The sequence below is a fragment of the Scomber scombrus genome, unplaced genomic scaffold (genome assembly GCF_963691925.1).
Source record: "Scomber scombrus unplaced genomic scaffold, fScoSco1.1 SCAFFOLD_77, whole genome shotgun sequence".
In the NCBI taxonomy this organism is placed as follows: domain Eukaryota; kingdom Metazoa; phylum Chordata; class Actinopteri; order Scombriformes; family Scombridae; genus Scomber; species Scomber scombrus.
Window position 1 is genome coordinate 30,001 of NW_026910683.1, and position 22,500 is coordinate 52,500.

The following is a 22,500-nucleotide window of genomic DNA, read 5'->3' on the forward strand; positions in this document are numbered from 1 at the left end:
TCTAGTGTTTACAGATGTTTCTAGTGTTTACAGATGTTTCTAGTGTTCAGATGTTTCTAGTGTTTACAGATGTTTCTAGTGTTTAGATGTTTCTAGTGTTTAGATGTTTCTAGTGTTCAGATGTTTCTAGTGTTTACAGATGTTTCTAGTGTTCAGATGTTTCTAGTGTTTAGATGTTTCTAGTGTTTAGATGTTTCTAGTGTTCAGATGTTTCTAGTGTTTAGATGTTTCTAGTGTTTACAGATGTTTCTAGTGTTTACAGATGTTTCTAGTGTTTAGATGTTTCTAGTGTTTACAGATGTTTCTAGTGTTTAGATGTTTCTAGTGTTTACAGATGTTTCTAGTGTTTAGATGTTTCTAGTGTTTAGATGTTTCTAGTGTTTACAGATGTTTCTAGTGTTTACAGATGTTTCTAGTGTTTACAGATGTTTCTAGTGTTTAGATGTTTCTAGTGTTTACAGATGTTTCTAGTGTTTAGATGTTTCTAGTGTTTAGATGTTTCTAGTGTTCAGATGTTTCTAGTGTTTACAGATGTTTCTAGTGTTTCAGATGTTTCTAGTGTTTACAGATGTTTCTAGTGTTCAGATGTTTCTAGTGTTTACAGATGTTTCTAGTGTTCAGATGTTTCTAGTGTTTAGATGTTTCTAGTGTTCAGATGTTTCTAGTGTTTACAGATGTTTCTAGTGTTTAGATGTTTCTAGTGTTTACAGATGTTTCTAGTGTTCAGATGTTTCTAGTGTTTAGATGTTTCTAGTGTTTACAGATGTTTCTAGTGTTTACAGATGTTTCTAGTGTTTAGATGTTTCTAGTGTTTAGATGTTTCTAGTGTTTAGATGTTTCTAGTGTTTAGATGTTTCTAGTGTTTAGATGTTTCTAGTGTTTAGATGTTTCTAGTGTTTAGATGTTTCTAGTGTTCAGATGTTTCTAGTGTTTACAGATGTTTCTAGTGTTTACAGATGTTTCTAGTGTTTACAGATGTTTCTAGTGTTTACAGATGTTTCTAGTGTTCATATGTTTCTAGTGTTTACAGATGTTTCTAGTGTTTACAGATGTTTCTAGTGTTTAGATGTTTCTAGTGTTCAGATGTTTCTAGTGTTTAGATGTTTCTAGTGTTCAGATGTTTCTAGTGTTTAGATGTTTCTAGTGTTTACAGATGTTTCTAGTGTTTAGATGTTTCTAGTGTTTAGATGTTTCTAGTGTTTAGATGTTTCTAGTGTTTAGATGTTTCTAGTGTTTAGATGTTTCTAGTGTTTAGATGTTTCTAGTGTTTAGATGTTTCTAGTGTTCAGATGTTTCTAGTGTTTAGATGTTTCTAGTGTTTACAGATGTTTCTAGTGTTTACAGATGTTTCTAGTGTTTAGATGTTTCTAGTGTTTAGATGTTTCTAGTGTTTAGATGTTTCTAGTGTTCAGATGTTTCTAGTGTTTAGATGTTTCTAGTGTTTACAGATGTTTCTAGTGTTCAGATGTTTCTAGTGTTTACAGATGTTTCTAGTGTTTACAGATGTTTCTAGTGTTTAGATGTTTCTAGTGTTTACAGATGTTTCTAGTGTTTAGATGTTTCTAGTGTTTAGATGTTTCTAGTGTTTAGATGTTTCTAGTGTTTAGATGTTTCTAGTGTTTACAGATGTTTCTAGTGTTTAGATGTTTCTAGTGTTTACAGATGTTTCTAGTGTTTAGATGTTTCTAGTGTTCAGATGTTTCTAGTGTTTAGATGTTTCTAGTGTTTACAGATGTTTCTAGTGTTTAGATGTTTCTAGTGTTTAGATGTTTCTAGTGTTTAGATGTTTCTAGTGTTTACAGATGTTTCTAGTGTTTAGATGTTTCTAGTGTTCAGATGTTTCTAGTGTTTAGATGTTTCTAGTGTTTAGATGTTTCTAGTGTTTACAGATGTTTCTAGTGTTCAGATGTTTCTAGTGTTCAGATGTTTCTAGTGTTTAGATGTTTCTAGTGTTTACAGATGTTTCTAGTGTTCAGATGTTTCTAGTGTTTACAGATGTTTCTAGTGTTTACAGATGTTTCTAGTGTTTAGATGTTTCTAGTGTTTACAGATGTTTCTAGTGTTTACAGATGTTTCTAGTGTTTACAAATGTTTCTAGTGTTTACAGATGTTTCTAGTGTTTAGATGTTTCTAGTGTTTACAGATGTTTCTAGTGTTTACAGATGTTTCTAGTGTTTACAGATGTTTCTAGTGTTTAGATGTTTCTAGTGTTTAGATGTTTCTAGTGTTTAGATGTTTCTAGTGTTCAGATGTTTCTAGTGTTCAGATGTTTCTAGTGTTTAGATGTTTCTAGTGTTTACAGATGTTTCTAGTGTTCAGATGTTTCTAGTGTTTACAGATGTTTCTAGTGTTTACAGATGTTTCTAGTGTTTAGATGTTTCTTGTGTTTACAGATGTTTCTAGTGTTTACAGATGTTTCTAGTGTTTACAGATGTTTCTAGTGTTTACAAATGTTTCTAGTGTTTACAGATGTTTCTAGTGTTTAGATGTTTCTAGTGTTTACAGATGTTTCTAGTGTTTACAAATGTTTCTAGTGTTTACAGATGTTTCTAGTGTTTAGATGTTTCTAGTGTTTACAGATGTTTCTAGTGTTTACAGATGTTTCTAGTGTTTAAATGTTTCTAGTGTTTAGATGTTTCTAGTGTTTAGATGTTTCTAGTGTTTACAGATGTTTCTAGTGTTCAGATGTTTCTAGTGTTTAGATGTTTCTAGTGTTCAGATGTTTCTAGTGTTTACAGATGTTTCTAGTGTTTAGATGTTTCTAGTGTTTACAGATGTTTCTAGTGTTTAGATGTTTCTAGTGTTTACAGATGTTTCTAGTGTTTACAGATGTTTCTAGTGTTTACAGATGTTTCTAGTGTTCAGATGTTTCTATTGTTTAGATGTTTCTAGTGTTTACAGATGTTTCTAGTGTTTAGATGTTTCTAGTGTTCAGATGTTTCTAGTGTTTAGATGTTTCTAGTGTTTAGATGTTTCTAGTGTTCAGATGTTTCTAGTGTTTAGATGTTTCTAGTGTTCAGATGTTTCTAGTGTTTAGATGTTTCTAGTGTTCAGATGTTTCTATTGTTTAGATGTTTCTAGTGTTTACAGATGTTTCTAGTGTTCAGATGTTTCTATTGTTTAGATGTTTCTAGTGTTCAGATGTTTCTAGTGTTTACAGATGTTTCTAGTGTTTAGATGTTTCTAGTGTTCAGATGTTTCTAGTGTTTACAGATGTTTCTAGTGTTTAGATGTTTCTAGTGTTTAGATGTTTCTAGTGTTCAGATGTTTCTAGTGTTTACAGATGTTTCTAGTGTTCAGATGTTTCTATTGTTTAGATGTTTCTAGTGTTTACAGATGTTTCTAGTGTTCAGATGTTTCTATTGTTTAGATGTTTCTAGTGTTCAGATGTTTCTAGTGTTTACAGATGTTTCTAGTGTTTACAGATGTTTCTAGTGTTCAGATGTTTCTAGTGTTTAGATGTTTCTAGTGTTTAGATGTTTCTAGTGTTTAGATGTTTCTAGTGTTTAGATGTTTCTAGTGTTTAGATGTTTCTAGTGTTTAGATGTTTCTAGTGTTTACAGATGTTTCTAGTGTTCAGATGTTTCTAGTGTTTAGATGTTTCTAGTGTTTAGATGTTTCTAGTGTTTACAGATGTTTCTAGTGTTTAGATGTTTCTAGTGTTTAGATGTTTCTAGTGTTTACAGATGTTTCTAGTGTTCAGATGTTTCTAGTGTTTGGATGTTTCTAGTGTTTAGATGTTTCTAGTGTTTAGATGTTTCTAGTGTTTAGATGTTTCTAGTGTTTACAGATGTTTCTAGTGTTTACAGATGTTTCTAGTGTTTAGATGTTTCTAGTGTTTAGATGTTTCTAGTGTTTACAGATGTTTCTAGTGTTTACAGATGTTTCTAGTGTTTACAGATGTTTCTAGTGTTTACAGATGTTTCTAGTGTTTACAGATGTTTCTAGTGTTCAGATGTTTCTAGTGTTTACAGATGTTTCTAGTGTTTAGATGTTTCTAGTGTTTAGATGTTTCTAGTGTTTAGATGTTTCTAGTGTTTAGATGTTTCTAGTGTTTACAGATGTTTCTAGTGTTTAGATGTTTCTAGTGTTTAGATGTTTCTAGTGTTTAGATGTTTCTAGTGTTTAGATGTTTCTAGTGTTTACAGATGTTTCTAGTGTTTAGATGTTTCTAGTGTTTACAGATGTTTCTAGTGTTTAGATGTTTCTAGTGTTTACAGATGTTTCTAGTGTTTAGATGTTTCTAGTGTTTACAGATGTTTCTAGTGTTTACAGATGTTTCTAGTGTTCAGATGTTTCTAGTGTTTAGATGTTTCTAGTGTTTACAGATGTTTCTAGTGTTTAGATGTTTCTAGTGTTTAGATGTTTCTAGTGTTTAGATGTTTCTAGTGTTTAGATGTTTCTAGTGTTTAGATGTTTCTAGTGTTTACAGATGTTTCTAGTGTTTACAGATGTTTCTAGTGTTCAGATGTTTCTAGTGTTTAGATGTTTCTAGTGTTTACAGATGTTTCTAGTGTTTAGATGTTTCTAGTGTTTAGATGTTTCTAGTGTTTAGATGTTTCTAGTGTTTACAGATGTTTCTAGTGTTTAGATGTTTCTAGTGTTTAGATGTTTCTAGTGTTTAGATGTTTCTAGTGTTCAGATGTTTCTAGTGTTTACAGATGTTTCTAGTGTTTACAGATGTTTCTAGTGTTTAGATGTTTCTAGTGTTTAGATGTTTCTAGTGTTTAGATGTTTCTAGTGTTTACAGATGTTTCTAGTGTTTACAGATGTTTCTAGTGTTTAGATGTTTCTAGTGTTTAGATGTTTCTAGTGTTTACAGATGTTTCTAGTGTTTAGATGTTTCTAGTGTTTACAGATGTTTCTATTGTTTAGATGTTTCTAGTGTTTAGATGTTTCTAGTGTTTAGATGTTTCTAGTGTTTACAGATGTTTCTAGTGTTTACAGATGTTTCTAGTGTTTACAGATGTTTCTAGTGTTTAGATGTTTCTAGTGTTTAGATGTTTCTAGTGTTTAGATGTTTCTAGTGTTTACAGATGTTTCTAGTGTTTAGATGTTTCTAGTGTTTACAGATGTTTCTAGTGTTTAGATGTTTCTAGTGTTTAGATGTTTCTAGTGTTTACAGATGTTTCTAGTGTTTACAGATGTTTCTAGTGTTTAGATGTTTCTAGTGTTCAGATGTTTCTAGTGTTTACAGATGTTTCTAGTGTTTACAGATGTTTCTAGTGTTTAGATGTTTCTAGTGTTTAGATGTTTCTAGTGTTCAGATGTTTCTAGTGTTTACAGATGTTTCTAGTGTTTAGATGTTTCTAGTGTTTAGATGTTTCTAGTGTTTACAGATGTTTCTAGTGTTTAGATGTTTCTAGTGTTCAGATGTTTCTAGTGTTCAGATGTTTCTAGTGTTTAGATGTTTCTAGTGTTTAGATGTTTCTAGTGTTTACAGATGTTTCTAGTGTTTACAGATGTTTCTAGTGTTTACAGATGTTTCTAGTGTTTAGATGTTTCTAGTGTTTACAGATGTTTCTAGTGTTTAGATGTTTCTAGTGTTTACAGATGTTTCTAGTGTTTAGATGTTTCTAGTGTTTACAGATGTTTCTAGTGTTTACAGATGTTTCTAGTGTTTACAGATGTTTCTAGTGTTTAGATGTTTCTAGTGTTTAGATGTTTCTAGTGTTTACAGATGTTTCTAGTGTTTAGATGTTTCTAGTGTTTAGATGTTTCTAGTGTTTAGATGTTTCTAGTGTTTACAGATGTTTCTAGTGTTTAGATGTTTCTAGTGTTTAGATGTTTCTAGTGTTTAGATGTTTCTAGTGTTTAGATGTTTCTAGTGTTTACAGATGTTTCTAGTGTTTAGATGTTTCTAGTGTTTAGATGTTTCTAGTGTTCAGATGTTTCTAGTGTTTAGATGTTTCTAGTGTTTAGATGTTTCTAGTGTTTAGATGTTTCTAGTGTTTACAGATGTTTCTAGTGTTTACAGATGTTTCTAGTGTTCAGATGTTTCTAGTGTTTACAGATGTTTCTAGTGTTTACAGATGTTTCTAGTGTTTACAGATGTTTCTAGTGTTTAGATGTTTCTAGTGTTCAGATGTTTCTAGTGTTTAGATGTTTCTAGTGTTTAGATGTTTCTAGTGTTTACAGATGTTTCTAGTGTTTAGATGTTTCTAGTGTTTAGATGTTTCTAGTGTTTACAGATGTTTCTAGTGTTTAGATGTTTCTAGTGTTTACAGATGTTTCTAGTGTTTAGATGTTTCTAGTGTTTACAGATGTTTCTAGTGTTTACAGATGTTTCTAGTGTTTACAGATGTTTCTAGTGTTTAGATGTTTCTAGTGTTCAGATGTTTCTAGTGTTTACAGATGTTTCTAGTGTTCAGATGTTTCTAGTGTTTAGATGTTTCTAGTGTTTAGATGTTTCTAGTGTTTACAGATGTTTCTAGTGTTTACAGATGTTTCTAGTGTTCAGATGTTTCTAGTGTTTACAGATGTTTCTAGTGTTTACAGATGTTTCTAGTGTTTAGATGTTTCTAGTGTTTACAGATGTTTCTAGTGTTTAGATGTTTCTAGTGTTTACAGATGTTTCTAGTGTTTACAGATGTTTCTAGTGTTTAGTTGTTTCTAGTGTTCAGATGTTTCTAGTGTTTACAGATGTTTCTAGTGTTCAGATGTTTCTAGTGTTTACAGATGTTTCTAGTGTTTACAGATGTTTCTAGTGTTTACAGATGTTTCTAGTGTTTAGATGTTTCTAGTGTTTACAGATGTTTCTAGTGTTTAGATGTTTCTAGTGTTTACAGATGTTTCTAGTGTTTAGATGTTTCTAGTGTTTACAGATGTTTCTAGTGTTTACAGATGTTTCTAGTGTTTACAGATGTTTCTAGTGTTCAGATGTTTCTAGTGTTTACAGATGTTTCTAGTGTTCAGATGTTTCTAGTGTTTACAGATGTTTCTAGTGTTCAGATGTTTCTAGTGTTTAGATGTTTCTAGTGTTTAGATGTTTCTAGTGTTTACAGATGTTTCTAGTGTTTAGATGTTTCTAGTGTTTACAGATGTTTCTAGTGTTTACAGATGTTTCTAGTGTTTACAGATGTTTCTAGTGTTTACAGATGTTTCTAGTGTTTACAGATGTTTCTAGTGTTTAGATGTTTCTAGTGTTTACAGATGTTTCTAGTGTTTAGATGTTTCTAGTGTTTACAGATGTTTCTAGTGTTTACAGATGTTTCTAGTGTTTACAGATGTTTCTAGTGTTCAGATGTTTCTAGTGTTTACAGATGTTTCTAGTGTTTCAGATGTTTCTAGTGTTTACAGATGTTTCTAGTGTTCAGATGTTTCTAGTGTTTAGATGTTTCTAGTGTTTACAGATGTTTCTAGTGTTTACAGATGTTTCTAGTGTTCAGATGTTTCTAGTGTTTCAGATGTTTCTAGTGTTTACAGATGTTTCTAGTGTTCAGATGTTTCTAGTGTTTACAGATGTTTCTAGTGTTCAGATGTTTCTAGTGTTCAGATGTTTCTAGTGTTTAGATGTTTCTAGTGTTTAGATGTTTCTAGTGTTTACAGATGTTTCTAGTGTTTAGATGTTTCTAGTGTTTACAGATGTTTCTAGTGTTTACAGATGTTTCTAGTGTTTAGATGTTTCTAGTGTTTAGATGTTTCTAGTGTTCAGATGTTTCTAGTGTTTACAGATGTTTCTAGTGTTTACAGATGTTTCTAGTGTTTAGATGTTTCTAGTGTTTACAGATGTTTCTAGTGTTTACAGATGTTTCTAGTGTTTAGATGTTTCTAGTGTTTACAGATGTTTCTAGTGTTTAGATGTTTCTAGTGTTTAGATGTTTCTAGTGTTCAGATGTTTCTAGTGTTTAGATGTTTCTAGTGTTTACAGATGTTTCTAGTGTTTAGATGTTTCTAGTGTTTAGATGTTTCTAGTGTTTAGATGTTTCTAGTGTTTAGATGTTTCTAGTGTTTACAGATGTTTCTAGTGTTTAGATGTTTCTAGTGTTTACAGATGTTTCTAGTGTTTAGATGTTTCTAGTGTTTAGATGTTTCTAGTGTTTAGATGTTTCTAGTGTTTAGATGTTTCTAGTGTTTACAGATGTTTCTAGTGTTTACAGATGTTTCTAGTGTTTAGATGTTTCTAGTGTTTAGATGTTTCTAGTGTTTAGATGTTTCTAGTGTTTAGATGTTTCTAGTGTTTACAGATGTTTCTAGTGTTTACAGATGTTTCTAGTGTTTAGATGTTTCTAGTGTTTAGATGTTTCTAGTGTTTCAGATGTTTCTAGTGTTTACAGATGTTTCTAGTGTTTACAGATGTTTCTAGTGTTCAGATGTTTCTAGTGTTTAGATGTTTCTAGTGTTTACAGATGTTTCTAGTGTTTAGATGTTTCTAGTGTTTAGATGTTTCTAGTGTTTACAGATGTTTCTAGTGTTCAGATGTTTCTAGTGTTTACAGATGTTTCTAGTGTTTAGATGTTTCTAGTGTTTAGATGTTTCTAGTGTTTACAGATGTTTCTAGTGTTTAGATGTTTCTAGTGTTTCAGATGTTTCTAGTGTTTAGATGTTTCTAGTGTTTACAGATGTTTCTAGTGTTTAGATGTTTCTAGTGTTTACAGATGTTTCTAGTGTTTACAGATGTTTCTAGTGTTTACAGATGTTTCTAGTGTTTAGATGTTTCTAGTGTTCAGATGTTTCTAGTGTTCAGATGTTTCTAGTGTTTAGATGTTTCTAGTGTTTACAGATGTTTCTAGTGTTTAGATGTTTCTAGTGTTTACAGATGTTTCTAGTGTTTAGATGTTTCTAGTGTTTAGATGTTTCTAGTGTTTAGATGTTTCTAGTGTTTAGATGTTTCTAGTGTTTACAGATGTTTCTAGTGTTTAGATGTTTCTAGTGTTTACAGATGTTTCTAGTGTTTAGATGTTTCTAGTGTTTACAGATGTTTCTAGTGTTTACAGATGTTTCTAGTGTTTACAGATGTTTCTAGTGTTTACAGATGTTTCTAGTGTTTACAGATGTTTCTAGTGTTTAGATGTTTCTAGTGTTTACAGATGTTTCTAGTGTTCAGATGTTTCTAGTGTTCAGATGTTTCTAGTGTTTAGATGTTTCTAGTGTTTACAGATGTTTCTAGTGTTTAGATGTTTCTAGTGTTTACAGATGTTTCTAGTGTTCAGATGTTTCTAGTGTTCAGATGTTTCTAGTGTTCAGATGTTTCTAGTGTTTAGATGTTTCTAGTGTTCAGATGTTTCTAGTGTTTAGATGTTTCTAGTGTTTAGATGTTTCTAGTGTTTACAGATGTTTCTAGTGTTTAGATGTTTCTAGTGTTTACAGATGTTTCTAGTGTTTAGATGTTTCTAGTGTTTACAGATGTTTCTAGTGTTCAGATGTTTCTAGTGTTTACAGATGTTTCTAGTGTTTACAGATGTTTCTAGTGTTTACAGATGTTTCTAGTGTTTAGATGTTTCTAGTGTTCAGATGTTTCTAGTGTTTACAGATGTTTCTAGTGTTTACAGATGTTTCTAGTGTTTACAGATGTTTCTAGTGTTTAGATGTTTCTAGTGTTCAGATGTTTCTAGTGTTTACAGATGTTTCTAGTGTTCAGATGTTTCTAGTGTTTACAGATGTTTCTAGTGTTCAGATGTTTCTAGTGTTTAGATGTTTCTAGTGTTTAGATGTTTCTAGTGTTTAGATGTTTCTAGTGTTTACAGATGTTTCTAGTGTTTAGATGTTTCTAGTGTTTACAGATGTTTCTAGTGTTTAGATGTTTCTAGTGTTTAGATGTTTCTAGTGTTTACAGATGTTTCTAGTGTTTAGATGTTTCTAGTGTTCAGATGTTTCTAGTGTTTAGATGTTTCTAGTGTTTAGATGTTTCTAGTGTTTACAGATGTTTCTAGTGTTCAGATGTTTCTAGTGTTTAGATGTTTCTAGTGTTCAGATGTTTCTAGTGTTTAGATGTTTCTAGTGTTTAGATGTTTCTAGTGTTTACAGATGTTTCTAGTGTTTACAGATGTTTCTAGTGTTTAGATGTTTCTAGTGTTCAGATGTTTCTAGTGTTTAGATGTTTCTAGTGTTCAGATGTTTCTAGTGTTTAGATGTTTCTAGTGTTTAGATGTTTCTAGTGTTCAGATGTTTCTAGTGTTTAGATGTTTCTAGTGTTTAGATGTTTCTAGTGTTTAGATGTTTCTAGTGTTCAGATGTTTCTAGTGTTTAGATGTTTCTAGTGTTTACAGATGTTTCTAGTGTTTAGATGTTTCTAGTGTTCAGATGTTTCTAGTGTTTACAGATGTTTCTAGTGTTTAGATGTTTCTAGTGTTCAGATGTTTCTAGTGTTTAGATGTTTCTAGTGTTTAGATGTTTCTAGTGTTTACAGATGTTTCTAGTGTTTAGATGTTTCTAGTGTTTAGATGTTTCTAGTGTTTAGATGTTTCTAGTGTTTAGATGTTTCTAGTGTTCAGATGTTTCTAGTGTTTAGATGTTTCTAGTGTTTACAGATGTTTCTAGTGTTTAGATGTTTCTAGTGTTTACAGATGTTTCTAGTGTTCAGATGTTTCTAGTGTTTAGATGTTTCTAGTGTTTACAGATGTTTCTAGTGTTTAGATGTTTCTAGTGTTTACAGATGTTTCTAGTGTTTAGATGTTTCTAGTGTTTAGATGTTTCTAGTGTTTAGATGTTTCTAGTGTTTAGATGTTTCTAGTGTTTAGATGTTTCTAGTGTTTACAGATGTTTCTAGTGTTTAGATGTTTCTAGTGTTCAGATGTTTCTAGTGTTTAGATGTTTCTAGTGTTTACAGATGTTTCTAGTGTTTAGATGTTTCTAGTGTTTACAGATGTTTCTAGTGTTTAGATGTTTCTAGTGTTCAGATGTTTCTAGTGTTTAGATGTTTCTAGTGTTTACAGATGTTTCTAGTGTTTAGATGTTTCTAGTGTTCAGATGTTTCTAGTGTTTAGATGTTTCTAGTGTTCAGATGTTTCTAGTGTTTAGATGTTTCTAGTGTTTAGATGTTTCTAGTGTTTACAGATGTTTCTAGTGTTTAAATGTTTCTAGTGTTTAGATTTTTCTAGTGTTTAGATGTTTCTAGTGTTTACAGATGTTTCTAGTGTTTAAATGTTTCTAGTGTTTAGATGTTTCTAGTGTTTAGATGTTTCTAGTGTTTACAGATGTTTCTAGTGTTTAGATGTTTCTAGTGTTTACAGATGTTTCTAGTGTTTACAGATGTTTCTAGTGTTCAGATGTTTCTAGTGTTTAGATGTTTCTAGTGTTTACAGATGTTTCTAGTGTTTACAGATGTTTCTAGTGTTCAGATGTTTCTAGTGTTTACAGATGTTTCTAGTGTTTAGATGTTTCTAGTGTTTAGATGTTTCTAGTGTTCAGATGTTTCTAGTGTTTAGATGTTTCTAGTGTTCAGATGTTTCTAGTTTTTAGATGTTTCTAGTGTTTACAGATGTTTCTAGTGTTTAGATGTTTCTAGTGTTTAGATGTTTCTAGTGTTTAGATGTTTCTAGTGTTTACAGATGTTTCTAGTGTTTACAGATGTTTCTAGTGTTTACAGATGTTTCTAGTGTTTAGATGTTTCTAGTGTTTAGATGTTTCTAGTGTTTAGATTTTTCTAGTGTTTACAGATGTTGTGTTTGTGTGTTTACAGACTCACTGTTATTACCACGGCAGCGTTCGAGGGTTCCCTCAGTCCAGAGTGGCAGTCAGCACCTGCTCCGGACTCCGGTCAGTCATCTTCATCACAGCCCATAATAACCTGACAGTCATCTTCATCACAGCCCATAATAACCTGACAGTCATCTTCATCACAGCCCATAATAACCTGACAGTCATCTTCATCACAGCCCATAATAACCTGACAGTCATCTTCATCACAGCCCATAATAACCTGACAGTCATCTTCATCACAGCCCATAATAACCTGACAGTCATCTTCATCACAGCCCATAATAACCTGACAGTCATCTTCATCACAGCCCATAATAACCTGACAGTCATCTTCATCACAGCCCATAATAACCTGACAGTCATCTTCATCACAGCCCATAATAACCTGACAGTCATCTTCATCACAGCCCATAATAACCTGACAGTCATCTTCATCACAGCCCATAATAACCTGACAGTCATCTTCATCACAGCCCATAATAACCTGACAGTCATCTTCATCACAGCCCATAATAGCCTGACAGTCATCTTCAACACAGCCCATAATAACCTGACAGTCATCTTCATCACAGCCCATAATAACCTGACAGTCATCTTCATCACAGCCCATAATAACCTGACAGTCATCTTCATCACAGCCCATAATAACCTGACAGTCATCTTCATCACAGCCCATAATAACCTGACAGTCATCTTCATCACAGCCCATAATAACCTGACAGTCATCTTCATCACAGCCCATAATAACCTGACAGTCATCTTCATCACAGCCCATAATAACCTGACAGGGTTAAAACCAGCAGGATTAACACTGTGAGCGACCTTTGACCCCGCTGCAGGATTACTGGATTTATTTATCCGCTCACGTGCAAAGACCTGAAACCTCAGTCCAGCACCCTAACCCTTTATCCAGTAACTAACCCTAACCCTTTACCCATCCAGTAACTAACCCTAACCCTTTATCCAGTAACTAACCCTAACCTTTATCCATCCAGTAACTAACCCTAACCTTTACCCATCCAGTAACTAACCCTAACCCTTTACCCAACCAGTAACTAACCCTAACCTTTATCCATCCAGTAACTAACCCTAACCTTTATCCATCCAGTAACTAACCCTAACCTTTATCCAGTAACTAACCCTAACCTTTATCCAGTAACTAACCCTAACCTTTATCCAGTAACTAACCCTAACCTTTATCCATCCAGTAACTAACCCTAACCTTTACCCATCCAGTAACTAACCCTAACCTTTATCCATCCAGTAACTAACCCTAACCTTTCTCCATCCAGTAACTAACCCTAACCTTTATCCAGTAACTAACCCTAACCTTTATCCAGTAACTAACCCTAACCTTTATCCAGTAACTAACCCTAACCTTTATCCATCCAGTAACTAACCCTAACCTTTATCCATCCAGTAACTAACCCTAACCTTTATCCAGTAACTAACCCTAACCTTTACCCAGTAACTAACCCTAACCCTTTACCCAACCAGTAACTAACCCTAACCTTTATCCATCCAGTAACTAACCCTAACCTTTATCCAGTAACTAACCCTAACCTTTATCCAGTAACTAACCCTAACCTTTATCCAGTAACTAACCCTAACCTTTATCCATCCAGTAACTAACCCTAACCTTTACCCATCCAGTAACTAACCCTAACCTTTATCCATCCAGTAACTAACCCTAACCTTTATCCATCCAGTAACTAACCCTAACCTTTACCCAGTAACTAACCCTAACCTTTATCCATCCAGTAACTAACCCTAACCTTTATCCAGTAACTAACCCTAACCTTTATCCATCCAGTAACTAACCCTAACCTTTATCCAGTAACTAACCCTAACCTTTATCCATCCAGTAACTAACCCTAACCTTTATCCATCCAGTAACTAACCCTAACCTTTATCCATCCAGTAACTAACCCTAACCTTTATCCATCCAGTAACTAACCCTAACCTTTACCCAACCAGTAACTAACCCTAACCTTTATCCATCCAGTAACTAACCCTAACCTTTATCCATCCAGTAACTAACCCTAACCTTTATCCAGTAACTAACCCTAACCTTTATCCATCCAGTAACTAACCCTAACCTTTATCCATCCAGTAACTAACCCTAACCTTTATCCATCCAGTAACTAACCCTAACCTTTATCCATCCAGTAACTAACCCTAACCTTTATCCATCCAGTAACTAACCCTAACCTTTATCCATCCAGTAACTAACCCTAACCTTTATCCATCCAGTAACTAACCCTAACCTTTACCCAGTAACTAACCCTAACCTTTATCCATCCAGTAACTAACCCTAACCTTTATCCAGTAACTAACCCTAACCTTTATCCATCCAGTAACTAACCCTAACCTTTACCCAACCAGTAACTAACCCTAACCTTTATCCATCCAGTAACTAACCCTAACCTTTATCCAGTAACTAACCCTAACCTTTATCCATCCAGTAACTAACCCTAACCTTTATCCATCCAGTAACTAACCCTAACCTTTATCCATCCAGTAACTAACCCTAACCTTTATCCAGTAACTAACCCTAACCTTTACCCAACCAGTAACTAACCCTAACCTTTATCCATCCAGTAACTAACCCTAACCTTTATCCAGTAACTAACCCTAACCTTTATCCATCCAGTAACTAACCCTAACCTTTATCCATCCAGTAACTAACCCTAACCTTTATCCATCCAGTAACTAACCCTAACCTTTATCCATCCAGTAACTAACCCTAACCTTTACCCAACCAGTAACTAACCCTAACCTTTATCCATCCAGTAACTAACCCTAACCTTTATCCATCCAGTAACTAACCCTAACCTTTATCCAGTAACTAACCCTAACCTTTATCCATCCAGTAACTAACCCTAACCTTTATCCATCCAGTAACTAACCCTAACCTTTATCCATCCAGTAACTAACCCTAACCTTTATCCATCCAGTAACTAACCCTAACCTTTATCCATCCAGTAACTAACCCTAACCTTTACCCATCCAGTAACTAACCCTAACCTTTATCCAGTAACTAACCCTAACCTTTACCCATCCAGTAACTAACCCTAACCTTTACCCATCCAGTAACTAACCCTAACCTTTATCCATCCAGTAACTAACCCTAACCTTTATCCATCCAGTAACTAACCCTAACCTTTATCCATCCAGTAACTAACCCTAACCTTTATCCAGTAACTAACCCTAACCTTTATCCATCCAGTAACTAACCCTAACCTTTACCCAACCAGTAACTAACCCTAACCTTCATCCAGTAACTAACCCTAACCTTTATCCAGTAACTAACCCTAACCTTTACCCATCCAGTAACTAACCCTAACCTTTATCCATCCAGTAACTAACCCTAACCTTTATCCATCCAGTAACTAACCCTAACCTTTACCCATCCAGTAACTAACCCTAACCTTTATCCATCCAGTAACTAACCCTAACCTTTACCCATCCAGTAACTAACCCTAACCTTTATCCATCCAGTAACTAACCCTAACCTTTACCCATCCAGTAACTAACCCTAACCTTTATCCATCCAGTAACTAACCCTAACCTTTATCCATCCAGTAACTAACCCTAACCTTTATCCATCCAGTAACTAACCCTAACCTTTATCCAGTAACTAACCCTAACCTTTACCCATCCAGTAACTAACCCTAACCTTTACCCAACCAGTAACTAACCCTAACCTTTACCCATCCAGTAACTAACCCTAACCTTTATCCATCCAGTAACTAACCCTAACCTTTACCCATCCAGTAACTAACCCTAACCTTTATCCAGTAACTAACCCTAACCTTTATCCATCCAGTAACTAACCCTAACCTTTATCCATCCAGTAACTAACCCTAACCTTTATCCATCCAGTAACTAACCCTAACCTTTATCCATCCAGTAACTAACCCTAACCTTTATCCATCCAGTAACTAACCCTAACCTTTATCCATCCAGTAACTAACCCTAACCTTTACCCAACCAGTAACTAACCCTAACCTTTATCCATCCAGTAACTAACCCTAACCTTTATCCATCCAGTAACTAACCCTAACCTTTATCCATCCAGTAACTAACCCTAACCTTTATCCAGTAACTAACCCTAACCTTTATCCATCCAGTAACTAACCCTAACCTTTATCCAGTAACTAACCCTAACCTTTATCCATCCAGTAACTAACCCTAACCTTTACCCATCCAGTAACTAACCCTAACCTTTACCCATCCAGTAACTAACCCTAACCTTTATCCATCCAGTAACTAACCCTAACCTTTATCCATCCAGTAACTAACCCTAACCTTTATCCAGTAACTAACCCTAACCTTTATCCATCCAGTAACTAACCCTAACCTTTACCCATCCAGTAACTAACCCTAACCTTTATCCATCCAGTAACTAACCCTAACCTTTATCCATCCAGTAACTAACCCTAACCTTTATCCATCCAGTAACTAACCCTAACCTTTATCCAGTAACTAACCCTAACCTTTATCCATCCAGTAACTAACCCTAACCTTTACCCATCCAGTAACTAACCCTAACCTTTATCCAGTAACTAACCCTAACCTTTATCCAGTAACTAACCCTAACCTTTATCCATCCAGTAACTAACCCTAACCTTTACCCATCCAGTAACTAACCCTAACCTTTATCCATCCAGTAACTAACCCTAACCTTTACCCATCCAGTAACTAACCCTAACCTTTACCCATCCAGTAACTAACCCTAACCTTTACCCATCCAGTAACTAACCCTAACCTTTATCCAGTAACTAACCCTAACCTTTATCCATCCAGTAACTAACCCTAACCTTTATCCATCCAGTAACTAACCCTAACCTTTATCCATCCAGTAACTAACCCTAACCTTTATCCATCCAGTAACTAACCCTAACCTTTACCCATCCAGTAACTAACCCTAACCTTTACCCATCCAGTAACTAACCCTAACCTTTACCCATCCAGTAACTAACCCTAACCTTTACCCATCCAGTAACTAACCCTAACCTTTATCCATCCAGTAACTAACCCTAACCTTTACCCATCCAGTAACTAACCCTAACCTTTATCCATCCAGTAACTAACCCTAACCTTTATCCATCCAGTAACTAACCCTAACCTTTATCCAGTAACTAACCCTAACCTTTACCCATCCAGTAACTAACCCTAACCTTTATCCAGTAACTAACCCTAACCTTTATCCATCCAGTAACTAACCCTAACCTTTATCCATCCAGTAACTAACCCTAACCTTTATCCAGTAACTAACCCTAACCTTTATCCATCCAGTAACTAACCCTAACCTTTATCCAGTAACTAACCCTAACCTTTATCCATCCAGTAACTAACCCTAACCTTTATCCATCCAGTAACTAACCCTAACCTTTACCCATCCAGTAACTAACCCTAACCTTTACCCATCCAGTAACTAACCCTAACCTTTACCCATCCAGTAACTAACCCTAACCTTTATCCAGTAACTAACCCTAACCTTTATCCATCCAGTAACTAACCCTAACCTTTATCCAGTAACTAACCCTAACCTTTATCCATCCAGTAACTAACCCTAACCTTTATCCAGTAATTAACCCTAACCTTTATCCATCCAGTAACTAACCCTAACCTTTATCCATCCAGTAACTAACCCTAACCTTTATCCATCCAGTAACTAACCCTAACCTTTATCCAACCAGTAACTAACCCTAACCTTTATCCAGTAACTAACCCTAACCTTTATCCATCCAGTAACTAACCCTAACCTTTATCCATCCAGTAACTAACCCTAACCTTTATCCATCCAGTAACTAACCCTAACCTTTATCCAGTAACTAACCCTAACCTTTATCCATCCAGTAACTAACCCTAACCTTTATCCAGTAACTAACCCTAACCTTTATCCATCCAGTAACTAACCCTAACCTTTACCCATCCAGTAACTAACCCTAACCTTTATCCAGTAACTAACCCTAACCTTTATCCATCCAGTAACTAACCCTAACCTTTATCCATCCAGTAACTAACCCTAACCTTTATCCATCCAGTAACTAACCCTAACCTTTATCCATCCAGTAACTAACCCTAACCTTTACCCAACCAGTAACTAACCCTAACCTTTATCCATCCAGTAACTAACCCTAACCTTTATCCATCCAGTAACTAACCCTAACCTTTATCCATCCAGTAACTAACCCTAACCTTTATCCAGTAACTAACCCTAACCTTTATCCATCCAGTAACTAACCCTAACCTTTACCCATCCAGTAACTAACCCTAACCTTTATCCATCCAGTAACTAACCCTAACCTTTATCCAGTAACTAACCCTAACCTTTATCCATCCAGTAACTAACCCTAACCTTTATCCATCCAGTAACTAACCCTAACCTTTATCCATCCAGTAACTAACCCTAACCTTTATCCAGTAACTAACCCTAACCTTTATCCATCCAGTAACTAACCCTAACCTTTATCCATCCAGTAACTAACCCTAACCTTTATCCAGTAACTAACCCTAACCTTTATCCATCCAGTAACTAACCCTAACCTTTACCCATCCAGTAACTAACCCTAACCTTTACCCATCCAGTAACTAACCCTAACCTTTATCCATCCAGTAACTAACCCTAACCTTTATCCATCCAGTAACTAACCCTAACCTTTATCCATCCAGTAACTAACCCTAACCTTTATCCATCCAGTAATTAACCCTAACCTTTATCCATCCAGTAACTAACCCTAACCTTTATCCATCCAGTAACTAACCCTAACCCTAACCTTTATCCAGTAACTAACCCTAACCTTTATCCATCCAGTAACTAACCCTAACCTTTACCCATCCAGTAACTAACCCTAACCTTTATCCATCCAGTAACTAACCCTAACCTTTATCCATCCAGTAATTAACCCTAACCTTTATCCATCCAGTAACTAACCCTAACCTTTATCCATCCAGTAACTAACCCTAACCTTTATCCAGTAACTAACCCTAACCTTTATCCAGTAACTAACCCTAACCTTTATCCAGTAACTAACCCTAACCTTTATCCATCCAGTAACTAACCCTAACCTTTATCCATCCAGTAACTAACCCTAACCTTTACCCATCCAGTAACTAACCCTAACCTTTATCCATCCAGTAACTAACCCTAACCTTTATCCATCCAGTAACTAACCCTAACCTTTATCCATCCAGTAACTAACCCTAACCTTTATCCAGTAACTAACCCTAACCTTTATCCATCCAGTAACTAACCCTAACCTTTATCCATCCAGTAACTAACCCTAACCTTTATCCATCCAGTAACTAACCCTAACCTTTATCCAGTAACTAACCCTAACCTTTATCCATCCAGTAACTAACCCTAACCTTTATCCATCCAGTAACTAACCCTAACCTTTATCCATCCAGTAACTAACCCTAACCTTTATCCATCCAGTAACTAACCCTAACCTTTATCCAGTAACTAACCCTAACCTTTATCCATCCAGTAACTAACCCTAACCTTTACCCATCCAGTAACTAACCCTAACCTTTATCCATCCAGTAACTAACCCTAACCTTTATCCAGTAACTAACCCTAACCTTTATCCATCCAGTAACTAACCCTAACCTTTATCCATCCAGTAACTAACCCTAACCTTTATCCATCCAGTAACTAACCCTAACCTTTATCCATCCAGTAACTAACCCTAACCTTTATCCATCCAGTAACTAACCCTAACCTTTATCCAGTAACTAACCCTAACCTTTATCCATCCAGTAACTAACCCTAACCTTTACCCAACCAGTAACTAACCCTAACCTTTATCCATCCAGTAACTAACCCTAACCTTTATCCATCCAGTAACTAACCCTAACCTTTATCCAGTAACTAACCCTAACCTTTATCCATCCAGTAACTAACCCTAACCTTTATCCATCCAGTAACTAACCCTAACCTTTATCCAGTAACTAACCCTAACCTTTATCCAGTAACTAACCCTAACCTTTATCCAGTAACTAACCCTAACCTTTATCCATCCAGTAACTAACCCTAACCTTTATCCATCCAGTAACTAACCCTAACCTTTACCCATCCAGTAACTAACCCTAACCTTTACCCATCCAGTAACTAACCCTAACCTTTACCCAGTAACTAACCCTAACCTTTATCCATCCAGTAACTAACCCTAACCTTTATCCATCCAGTAACTAACCCTAACCTTTATCCATCCAGTAACTAACCCTAACCTTTACCCATCCAGTAACTAACCCTAACCTTTATCCATCCAGTAACTAACCCTAACCTTTATCCATCCAGTAACTAACCCTAACCTTTATCCAGTAACTAACCCTAACCTTTATCCAGTAACTAACCCTAACCTTTATCCATCCAGTAACTAACCCTAACCTTTATCCATCCAGTAACTAACCCTAACCTTTATCCAGTAACTAACCCTAACCTTTATCCATCCAGTAACTAACCCTAACCTTTATCCATCCAGTAACTAACCCTAACCTTTATCCATCCAGTAACTAACCCTAACCTTTATCCAGTAACTAACCCTAACCTTTATCCAGTAACTAACCCTAACCTTTATCCATCCAGTAACTAACCCTAACCTTTACCCATCCAGTAACTAACCCTAACCTTTATCCATCCAGTAATTAACCCTAACCTTTACCCATCCAGTAACTAACCCTAACCTTTATCCATCCAGTAACTAACCCTAACCTTTATCCATCCAGTAACTAACCCTAACCTTTATCCATCCAGTAACTAACCCTAACCTTTATCCATCCAGTAACTAACCCTAACCTTTATCCAGTAACTAACCCTAACCTTTATCCAGTAACTAACCCTAACCTTTATCCATCCAGTAACTAACCCTAACCTTTATCCATCCAGTAACTAACCCTAACCTTTACCCATCCAGTAACTAACCCTAACCTTTATCCATCCAGTAACTAACCCTATCCATCCAGTAACTAACCCTAACCCTTTATCCAGTAACTAACCCTAACCTTTATCCAGTAACTAACCCTAACCTTTATCCAGTAACTAACCCTAACCTTTACCCATCCAGTAACTAACCCTAACCTTTATCCAGTAACTAACCCTAACCTTTATCCAGTAACTAACCCTAACCTTTATCCAGTAACTAACCCTAACCTTTATCCATCCAGTAACTAACCCTAACCTTTATCCATCCAGTAACTAACCCTAACCTTTACCCATCCAGTAACTAACCCTAACCTTTATCCATCCAGTAACTAACCCTAACCTTTATCCATCCAGTAACTAACCCTAACCTTTATCCATCCAGTAACTAACCCTAACCTTTATCCATCCAGTAACTAACCCTAACCTTTATCCAGTAACTAACCCTAACCTTTATCCATCCAGTAACTAACCCTAACCTTTATCCATCCAGTAACTAACCCTAACCTTTATCCAGTAACTAACCCTAACCTTTACCCATCCAGTAACTAACCCTAACCTTTACCCATCCAGTAACTAACCCTAACCTTTATCCATCCAGTAACTAACCCTAACCTTTATCCATCCAGTAACTAACCCTAACCTTTATCCAGTAACTAACCCTAACCTTTATCCATCCAGTAACTAACCCTAACCTTTATCCATCCAGTAACTAACCCTAACCTTTATCCAGTAACTAACCCTAACCTTTATCCATCCAGTAACTAACCCTAACCTTTATCCAGTAACTAACCCTAACCTTTATCCATCCAGTAACTAACCCTAACCTTTATCCATCCAGTAACTAACCCTAACCTTTATCCAGTAACTAACCCTAACCTTTATCCATCCAGTAACTAACCCTAACCTTTATCCATCCAGTAACTAACCCTAACCTTTATCCATCCAGTAACTAACCCTAACCTTTATCCATCCAGTAACTAACCCTAACCTTTATCCATCCAGTAACTAACCCTAACCTTTATCCATCCAGTAATTAACCCTAACCTTTATCCATCCAGTAACTAACCCTAACCTTTATCCATCCAGTAACTAACCCTAACCTTTATCCATCCAGTAACTAACCCTAACCTTTATCCAGTAACTAACCCTAACCTTTACCCAGTAACTAACCCTAACCTTTACCCATCCAGTAACTAACCCTAACCTTTACCCATCCAGTAACTAACCCTAACCTTTATCCATCCAGTAACTAACCCTAACCTTTACCCATCCAGTAACTAACCCTAACCTTTATCCATCCAGTAACTAACCCTAACCTTTATCCAGTAACTAACCCTAACCTTTATCCATCCAGTAACTAACCCTAACCTTTATCCATCCAGTAACTAACCCTAACCTTTATCCATCCAGTAACTAACCCTAACCTTTATCCATCCAGTAACTAACCCTAACCTTTATCCATCCAGTAACTAACCCTAACCTTTATCCATCCAGTAACTAACCCTAACCTTTATCCATCCAGTAACTAACCCTAACCTTTATCCATCCAGTAACTAACCCTAACCTTTATCCATCCAGTAACTAACCCTAACCTTTATCCATCCAGTAACTAACCCTAACCTTTATCCATCCAGTAATTAACCCTAACCTTTATCCATCCAGTAATTAACCCTAACCTTTATCCATCCCTCTTTCCTCACCCAGCGGAGTCATCACTATCAACTCCACGCTGAGCTTCGAGCTGCAGCCGCAGGAGGATGAGCCGCCCCCCCACCAGGAGGAGGAGGAGGAGGGCGAGGGGGGGGCAGGAAGTGGAGGGAGCGGAGGAGGAGGAGGAGGAGGAGGAAGAATCCACCTGCTGTACTCCAGCAGCTCCCTGGAGAGTAACGGAGGGGGGGACTGTGGGGTCTCTCACAGCAGCATCC

The 22,500-nt window shown here is 35.7% G+C and overlaps 1 protein-coding gene across 6 annotated transcripts in view; it reads left to right on the forward strand.

Moving 5' to 3' along the window:
- adam15 (ADAM metallopeptidase domain 15) overlaps positions 1–22,500 on the forward strand; it is a 53,952-nt gene that overhangs the window by 12,055 nt on the left and 19,397 nt on the right. For all 6 annotated transcript variants that reach the window (XR_009924962.1, XR_009924961.1, XR_009924963.1 and 3 more), the window contains exons 5-6: positions 11,621–11,697; positions 22,280–22,500. The exon at positions 22,280–22,500 is cut by the window's right edge and continues 32 nt beyond it. Coding sequence is in view for 3 of the 6 variants with exons in the window: in XM_062415316.1 (XP_062271300.1) it covers positions 11,621–11,697; positions 22,280–22,500 (298 nt within the window). In the remaining 3 variants the exon portion in view is untranslated. The remainder of the gene's footprint in view (positions 1–11,620; positions 11,698–22,279) is intronic.